The 9,806-nt window shown below is 34.6% G+C and overlaps 1 protein-coding gene across 1 annotated transcript; it reads left to right on the top strand.

The window, feature by feature from the left end:
* Positions 1–620: 620 nt before the first annotated feature.
* Positions 621–5,614, top strand: LOC129906885 (uncharacterized). Its single transcript, XM_055982853.1, has 2 exons — positions 621–860; positions 926–5,614. The coding sequence occupies exons 1-2, from the start codon at positions 621–623 to the stop codon at positions 5,612–5,614; spliced, it is 4,929 nt and encodes a 1,642-aa protein (XP_055838828.1).
* The last annotated feature ends 4,192 nt before the right edge of the window (positions 5,615–9,806 follow it).

The following is a 9,806-nucleotide window of genomic DNA, read 5'->3' as shown; positions in this document are numbered from 1 at the left end:
AACATAATCTCGAAAAACCCTTTTTTAGTTGTGATTGTTAGTAATTAATTAACATAAAGTAGTATTTATAATTAAAAATTCGATTGGAAAGTGTTTGATGGCAATATACGTCAAACACAAATCTTTCGAAAATAGTTATTTATATTAAATTTAATTAATTAAGCATTATCCAATAATTGTTAAGAATTTGAACGGATAATAAAACTTACATTTATTAATAAAATTATCACCGCTTCCGACTTCTTATTTTTATGAATTTTTAACTTTCGTCGAATACGTACAGTCGTAAGTATCAACGTTGGTCAAAAAACATTGGTGGTTCCATCCAGGAACGGTGATAAATATTAATAATTTGTTAGTTTATTAAAACCGAATATTTTTCTTTTTTTTATTATTTTTTTTTGTTCACTTTGTTTTTTTTTCTGTGCTAATCACAGCAAAAAAAAATCAATTACACGACCGGGTCACAAATTAATCGCATTTATATCCATTCAATCATGAATGATCTTGACAAGCTATTAGTCAACCAACTCGTTTTGAAAACGAAGATTGAAAAAACAATCGAAAATGGCAAAAAAACCAGATTGGAAAAACGAACGGCTGGTTTTTACAAACAAAAAATGATCGATATGCGTGAGTTTTGGCATGAATTCGTTAAACAAGATCGACAAATAAATGAAGCCATCATCATATCAAAGGCTGAGTGCGAGAATGCCTATATAAAAAAGCAACAATTCGATGAAATCGAAGTCAAATACGATGAGTATATGGGCGAGCTTGAAGATGGTATCAATAGAACAGCTACAGATACCAACCCAAATTCAACGGTTTGCCAAAAATTACATTGCCAAAATTCGATGGTGATTATAATTCATGGAGATCATTTTCCGATTTATTCACATCATTAATTCATGATAACAACCAGCTGCAACCGGTACAAAAACTCCATTATTTAAAGGGATGTCTTAGTGGTGATGCGGAAAAATTATTAAAACATACTCCTATCACTAATCAAGATTATGAACCGGCTTGGAGTAAATTAAAAAAGCGATATGAAAATACTAGAACTTTAGCAAATTTTCACCTCAAGACCCTAGTCAACCAAATCAAAATTACTGCTGAATCGGGAAAGAGCCTAAAAATGTTAGTCGATACAACCGAAGAGTGCTTACAGCAGCTCAAGGCGTTGAAAATAGACACCAGTCAATGGGATGCATTGTTGATATTTTTAATAGTTCAAAAATTACCATTTGTGACATTGCGCCTCTGGGAAGAGGAATTGGGAGATAACCAAGAACTTCCAAAATACTCAACATTTTTAGCATTTTTAAACAAAAGGATTCGAGTATTGGAATCCATCGGTAGTACCATTGGTGCAAAACCAAGTACCGCCAACATAAAAAGGGAAAACATTCAAACCTATCACACCGTCGTTAATTCTCATTGCCCCGCCTGCAACGAAAAACATTACGTTGGGACCTGTAAAACTTATTTGAATATGGATGTACCTACACGCAAAAAAATAATTAAAGCATCGAATAGATGCCTTAACTGTTTTTCAAACAAACATTCGCACGCAAAGTGTCGAAATAAGTTTAAATGCAAACAATGTCATCAATCACATCACACTACACTTCATTTCGATGAGTCTTCATCAAAGGATTCAAATACTGAAAGGGTTAACAGTAATGATGCTGAAAGGACAAACACTTTCCTGTCAATGGAAAATTGTAATGCTCTATTGCCAACGGCGTTGGCAACAGCATGTGACCGCAATGGTCGTTCAACAATATTGCGATGCCTGATAGATACAGGATCGCAAACCTCATTCATCACAGAAAACGCCTGTCAGAGGATGCAAATACGTGGAACACCCACATCAATACAAATTCACGGTCTAAGCAAAAACCAAACTGCATGTTCCAAACAAAGGGTGCAGTTAAGACTTAAATCTACTAAAAACAACCACACGGCGGTAGAAGTGAAAATGTTCGTATTAGAAACAATCACTGACCTACTGCCAGCTAAAAAAACATCAAGTCAAGTCTTAAAACATTTCAAAAATCTTGAACTAGCGGATCCAACATTCTGGAAACCTAATCCAGTAGACATTTTACTTGGAGCTGATGTATATGGCCATATTATTCGCGAAGGCATACGCTACGCTCCAGGTAGATCCGTAGTCGCCATCAACACTATATTTGGATGGATAATATTAGGAAATAATTTTATCTCACCTAACGTTTCAGTAAAGGCATTCATCGCAACTACAAACCCCATCAACGAACTCGGATTTCTACTTCAGAAATTCTGGGAGATGGAAGAAGTGCAAACCTTCAACACACAAACTCCAGAAGATCAAAAATGTGAGGAGTTATATAAAGCCAACTATGAAGGGCTGCCAAATAATCAATATATGGTAAAATTACCATTCACAGATCCAAATGGACCAAGTCTAGGTTCCTCAAGGGAACTCGCGCTGAGGCGTTATGAATATTTACAAAGGAAATTATCCAAGAACGCACAACTTAAACGCGAGTATGAAGCCTGTTTGGATGAATATATAACCATGGGTCACATGGAAGAATGTGAACCACCCAAACCAAATGAACCACATTATTACATACCACATCATGCGGTTTTTAAACAAAGCACCACTACCAAACTACGGGTAGTTTTCGACGCATCTGCTAAAACTACAAATGGTAAATCACTGAACGAGCAATTATTGATCGGTCCAACCATACAACCGAAGTTATTCTCTACTGTTCTCAATTGGAGAAAACATAAGGTAGTGATTACAGCAGACGTTGAAAAAATGTATCGAATGATTTGGATGCACCCAGAACATCGCACGTTTCAGCGCATCCTATGGAGAGATCCAGAAACAAAAATGCTTAAAGATTATCAACTTAAGACCGTCACCTTTGGCGTGTCCCCTGCACAATTTTTATCCGTTCGCACAGTACAACAAGCAGCACTAGATGAACAAGAAACATATCCATTAGCAGTGAAGGCAACATCATCAGAATTTTACGTTGATGATTTACTGAGTGGAGCAGAAACCATCGATGAATGCCTGGAATTACAAAGGCAGTTACGAGATATGCTTAGTAAGAGTGGATTTAAACTCCGAAAGTGGGCAAGTAACCGAGTAGAAGTCATATCACACTTACCAACAGAAGATAAGGAGCTACAAGGTTCACTCGAACTACAAGAAACGGAATCTGTAAAAACTCTGGGAATTCGATGGTATCCTGCAGAAGACTACTTCACTTTTAATGTTCAAGGTTTATCAGATACGCAGGCCAAAACCAAACGTATCATACTCTCGGAAATAGCATCATTGTACGATCCAGTTGGATGGATCTCGCCTATCATCATAACAGCCAAAATACTTATTCAAACCCTTTGGATCGGTGGTTACTCTTGGGATAGCAAGGTTTCTCAAGATATCACACAACAATGGTACGATTTTAAAGAGGATTTAAAAAATCTGAATAAACTAAAGATTCCGCGATGGATTGGTATATCGAAAACCAACCAAACAAACCAAATTCACGGATTTTGTGATGCTTCTATTAAAGCATATGCCGCAGTTCTATATATTCGAACCCAAGATGAAAATGGAAACATCAAGGTAAATTTATTAACTGCAAAATCCAAGGTTGCTCCAGTAAAACCAATAACTTTACCTCGTTTGGAATTAAACGGCGCATTGTTGCTAGCCAAACTTATAAAAGCTACGATTCAAGACATGCAACTTGAAACCTTTCCTGTATTTCTATGGACGGATGCTACTATTGTTTTACAATGGATTCGAGAGCATCCATCGAAATGGAAAACTTACGTTGCAAACAGAGTTGCAGAAATTCAAGATGTGACACCTACTGAATATTGGCATCATGTTCCCACAAAGGATAATCCAGCTGATTTAGCTTCGCGGGGAATAACAACCAGGCAAATCCTTGATTGTGATCTATGGTGGCATGGACCTGAATGGCTTAGCCAAAATCAAACCCAATGGCCAAGAAATCCAATTCAACTCGAAGGAACAACCTTAGAAGCCAAGGCACCATCTATAAATGCATTACTTTCAACGTCTTCAAGCGACTGGTTGCCAAAGTATTCATCATACACTAAACTTGTCAGAGTAATAGCTACGGTATTGCGATTCGTCGAAAATTGTCGCGACCGTGAAAATAAACGAACAAGTCCATTATCCGTTAAGGAATTGAATGAATCAAGCACGCTGATCTTAAAAATGGTACAAATCTCAGCCTTTAAATCTGAGTTAGATATATTCAAGGAAGAAAAACCTCTATCCAAGAAAAGTCAGCTTATGACGCTTAGCCCATTCTTAGATGGAAATGGTTTGATCCGAGTTAGAGGTAGACTGGAAAACGCAGATGTTCCATATGATATGAAGCACCCCATCATTTTACCACGAGATCATCACGTCTGTAACTTGATTATTGATAAGGCCCATAAGGAAACATTGCATGGAGGCACTTCATTGGTTCTTAACACTCTTCGCAATAATTTTTGGATCCTCGATGGAAAACGAGTCGTAACACGGGAAATTCATAAATGCGTTATATGTGCAAAACATCGAGCAGCAACAACGCAACAACTAATGGGAGCTTTGCCGGCACCTAGAGTTAACCTCACAAGACCCTTTACACATGTGGGTATTGATTACGCTGGACCCATACAACTTAAAATGTCCACTCACAGAAACGCAAAACATTACAAAGGATATTTTTGTATCTTCGTATGCATGGCAACCAAAGCTATACATATAGAGGTCGTATCAGATTTGACCTCAATGGCTTTCATAGCAGCTTTAAAAAGGTTCGTGTCTCGACGAGGATTATGCTCGGACATATATTCAGATTGCGGAACGAATTTTAAAGGTGGAAAGGTGAAATTGGATCGCGATCTAGAACAAGCCATCAAGGAAGCAGCTCCAAACATAGCAAATTATTTGTCAGCCTTAAACATTAACTGGCATTTCAACCCACCTGCCGCTCCACATCACGGAGGATTATGGGAAGCAGGTGTAAAATCCATCAAATATCATTTGCGTCGTGTGCTAGGCACAACGGTTTGCACATTTGAAGAACTCGCGACATTGCTTGCTCAAATTGAAGCATGTCTAAACTCAAGACCCTTATGTGCATTGAGAAATGATATTGATGATCTGGCGGTTCTAACCCCAGGTCACTTCCTCATCGGTCAGGCTTTAAATGCAATCCCTGAACCTGACCTAACAGCATCAAACTCTTCGTTCAACCAAAGATGGAAGCATGTCCAACAAATGAATCAACATTTTTGGAAAAGATGGTCAACGGAATATTTAAACCGTCTCCAACAACGCCCTAAATGGCTAACCAACGAAGAAAGCCTTAAAGTTGGAGATGTTGTCCTAATAAAGGACGAAAACACTCCACCGACTGCTTGGCCTTTAGGGATAATACAAATGATTCATCCTGGAAAGGATGGATTAGTACGAGTAGTGACGGTTCGAACAAGATTTAGTACTTGTCAAAGACCCATTGTAAAAATTTGTCGTTTGCCGATCGACCAAGTCGAAACTATCACGACAACATGAAACCAATTTATACTAATACTTTGTCCATGTGTTGTTTGTAGTAGTTACATGTCGTGTCGTACTTATAAAACTTTCATACAAATTTCTACAGATAAATATTCTTACAGTTTAATATGCAATCCAACTGGGACGATATGGATTATATCACCATACTTGAGGATATAAGGTTTTCACCACCTACCATTTCAACCCCATTGGTAGAATTAATACAAGAAAACCTAAGGTGGTCGGCTGAAGTGGAGAATGAATCCGAATTAAGATGGTCGGCTGAAGTGGAGAATGAATCCGAATTTATTCAAAATAATGAAGGCCTTACCGAACCCCAAATACATAGAAACGAAGGCATACCGATTCCGGTTACTATTAATGGGTCGACGATACATTCCCTTGATAGATTACGCCCATCCTCCACTATACAAGAAATAAAAATGAGGATAGATAATGATTATCAGAAGTTTATAACCCGCGAAGGGGAAGAACTCTTCATTAACAGGGATACTCTTAGTAGGATTGATTTTGAACGGATCCGAAATAGTAAGAGGAAACAATTTTCGGTAAACCTACCTGACAGGTACCAAGTTAAGGTAAACGTAAACAAGGCTGGAAAGGTTGTCTTTCATCACCACCATCGCCGTGGGATAGAAAAAATAAAGGCCAGAATACTTGAACGTAACCGTTCAACGGGGGGAGTATGTTCAACCCCACATTAAAATGAATTTAAATACAAATTAAAACACATTGTATAATTTTATAAAAGAAATGAATTTATTAAACACTGAATTAAAAGATTAAATAACTCATTAAAAATCTTGTTTTTTTCATTTTTTTTTTTTAAGATCATATATTACATATCACATTTTTAAATTCTTAATCTAACTTAATTCTAAACTTAAAGTTAATAAAAATTCTTAATATTCAGCTTCAATCCTGAAAAAGAAAAAAAAAAAAAAATTTTTTTTTTTTTATATGTTGCAAAGGTAAAATATCATCAATTTACCCTATGTTATAAATGCAATGTAAATAAAAAAAATTGCAAATTTATGTCCATTGGAGCGCCAGCAAAATCCAATTGTCTAATAAGGGAGTTGGAACCTGCAAATGAAAGAAAAATTGAATTAAATTGCTTTAGTTTCATATTTGTAAATTATTAGCACTAAATTACAAACAAAAAACAACACATAAATCACAAAATGAACAATTTACATTGAAGTTGCAATTTGCAACCCTTATATTAAAACACATAACGTCACAAGTTTATTTTTTTTGTATTAAATATACATAAACAATTAAAATAAACAAATATAATCACTTTAATGATTAAACGAAATGTTTAATTGTATATAAACAATTAAATACACAAATTTACAACAAAAAGGTTTATCAAAACATAACCTACAAAGTACACATATTATTTTTACTAAAATTTCACTTATAAATTTATGTCCCCGAACAAATACACATTAAATTTAATTAATTTAACAATCTTTTAATATTTTTACAATAAAAAATTAAACAAAACACAAATATTTCACGAATAAAACAAACAAATAAAGTTAAACGTCACTTGCAAACATGCGCGAATAAACAAAGTTGTTTTAACGATACAACTTTATAAACCGAGATTAAAAAACTTATTCACAATACAAATATTTAGTTGGGGAACAATAATTTTGTAATGAATTATAAAAAAATATTAATAATTTAATATTTTATAATTCCTAATAGATCCAATAAGTGAAAAAGAGACAAACATATATACCGACAACAACAAACAATCATATGAAAGCTAAGCAGCTGGAAGAAAAATGCTGCCAAGGTTCATTATTTTCAACCAACTTCTACAAATTTGAATGGCAGCACCAAAGCTCGAATTAGAATATAAAAGGGCGACAATTTTCTGGAGAAACTCACTTTTTCCCGACATTCCAAGCGAGAAGGATCTATCAAAATTGTAAGTTGTAAATCAAATTGAAATTGTTTTACGAATATATACGTAAAACAAATATAATTTGATATATTTTTAACATTAACATTTAAAACTAAATAGTAAAGAAAAGGTGGAATTCGAAGTTGAAATCGATCGATGACAATATACGTCGTTCGAACATAATCTCGAAAAACCCTTTTTTAGTTGTGATTGTTAGTAATTAATTAACATAAAGTAGTATTTATAATTAAAAATTCGATTGGAAAGTGTTTGATGGCAATATACGTCAAACACAAATCTTTCGAAAATAGTTATTTATATTAAATTTAATTAATTAAGCATTATCCAATAATTGTTAAGAATTTGAACGGATAATAAAACTTACATTTATTAATAAAATTATCACCGCTTCCGACTTCTTATTTTTATGAATTTTGAACTTTCGTCGAATACGTACAGTCGTAAGTATCAACGTTGGTCAAAAAACATATATTGTTATAAAATGTCTCCCATGTCCTAGCCTAGAAGAAGCCTAGACATCTATTGAAAAAGATACCTACCCCGAACATTTTTTTGTAATTCTTTTCATCGCTTTTTTACTCTTTAAGTCTATCACTCTAGTTTTGGAGAGATGCATTTTATTAACTACCACTCAAGGGCGTATACAGGTTTACTTCTTGGGGAGGGTCATGCTGAATTTTTTTTTACAAAAGTATAGACTTGAAAATGTGCTAGTTAAATTACAAATATTTAATTTTGTTCATTTCGCATTTTGAACCGAACAGTATCGGAGAATTACTTAACAAAGAAAGGTATGTGATTCGTTTGCTTTAGTTTAGCCTTAGTCTTAAGCCCAATTGCTTAAACCATCGGTTTCAACCTGTGGTTCAGGGGGTCTGCGTCAGCTTTTCCACTGTGACGCTCAACAAACTTTGTTCTTTTTATCTTTTTAACTAATTTCCTCGTATTGCATTTTCTTACCCCTCTCAATAATAGATACATATATGAATCTAATTTTAATTACTAAAGGATCACGAAGTGTTTTTCAATATAATGGCATGGACTTGCTGCCTACTACCGGAGCGAAAACTAATTTTCTGCAAATTCAAAATTCAACCCCATGCTAGATTCAATGATTTTTAAAAATATATTTTCTCACCGCTTGGGGTCGCGCATTGCAATGCAAAAACTTATGTTTTCTTGCATTGTATTAAAAAAAATGTTTCACTTCAGAGTTGGTACTATAAATGAATTATATAAAATATATTAAGGAAGTAAACTAAAGTTTTAAACTGAAAAATAATAATTAAAAAATATTTTTACTCCGTAAGCCCTGACCTATCGTTTATTTTTTAGGCTCATTTTTTTCAGGTTTCAATTGCAATAAGGAATAACTAATGGAGGCTTTTTAGAGAACAATAAATGCATTAATTAATAAAAAAAATAAACAAAATGCAAAATTCATTAAATAAATAAAACAAAATGCAAGTATGGGTGTTTTCATAAACTTGTTTTATAAGCCAATTAGTCTTTTGTTTTTCAATTTTCAAAGCGAATGCGTGACCGCGACCCTTTGCGGTCATTTTAAAAATTAAAAAAACTCCTATTATACTTTTATGGATCCAATGCAACTTTTGCAGGGGGTATGTTTTTTTTTATTTTTCAATTTAATTTGTTCACCATTCAATGTCGCGATTTGTGCCCCAGGGCTCCGTTTTGTCTCCGACTCTCTTTCTCATTTTCATTAATGATTTGCTCTCTGAAACTTCTAATCCATTAAATTGTTTCGCAGATGATAGTACCCTCAGCTTTTCATATTCGTTTGAAGATTCACACCCATGTCCTTCGGATGTGGAACTCCAACGGCAAAATATGATAAGCTCATTAAATTCTGATCTCGAATGCATTGTCCAATGGGGAATAAGAAACCGCGTAGAATTTAATGCTTCTAAAACACAATGCTGCTTACTATCATTAAAACGAAACCTTCCCCCTTTGCCACTATCCATGAGTGGTACTTGCATCGAGGAAACTGATCAGCTTTCGATTCTAGGTATGTCCATTACAAACCACCTTTTGTGGAATAAGCACATATTCGATGTAGCCAAAAACTCTGCGAAATGCTTAGGTTTCCTCCGAAGATGTAAGAAATATTTCACCCCTTCTGATCTGGCTATAATCTATAAAGCATATATTCGTCCAAAGCTCGAGTATAATTCCCATATCTGGGCAGGTGCTCCTAAGACCCACTTGAGTTATTTGGAT

Source organism: Episyrphus balteatus, chromosome 1 (assembly GCF_945859705.1).
Source record: "Episyrphus balteatus chromosome 1, idEpiBalt1.1, whole genome shotgun sequence".
Classification (NCBI taxonomy): domain Eukaryota; kingdom Metazoa; phylum Arthropoda; class Insecta; order Diptera; family Syrphidae; genus Episyrphus; species Episyrphus balteatus.
The sequence above is the reverse complement of the archived record's forward strand: the minus strand, read 5'-3'. Positions and strand labels throughout refer to the sequence as shown.

Bases quoted from the DNA above. Each gene is read 5' to 3' on its own strand.
- LOC129906885 (XM_055982853.1), top strand. From the start codon at position 621: ATGATCGATATGCGTGAGTTTTGGCATGAATTCGTTAAACAAGATCGA. The intron at 861-925 runs GTGATTATAATT...GATAACAACCAG, and splicing joins TACATTGCCAAAATTCGATG to CTGCAACCGGTACAAAAACT.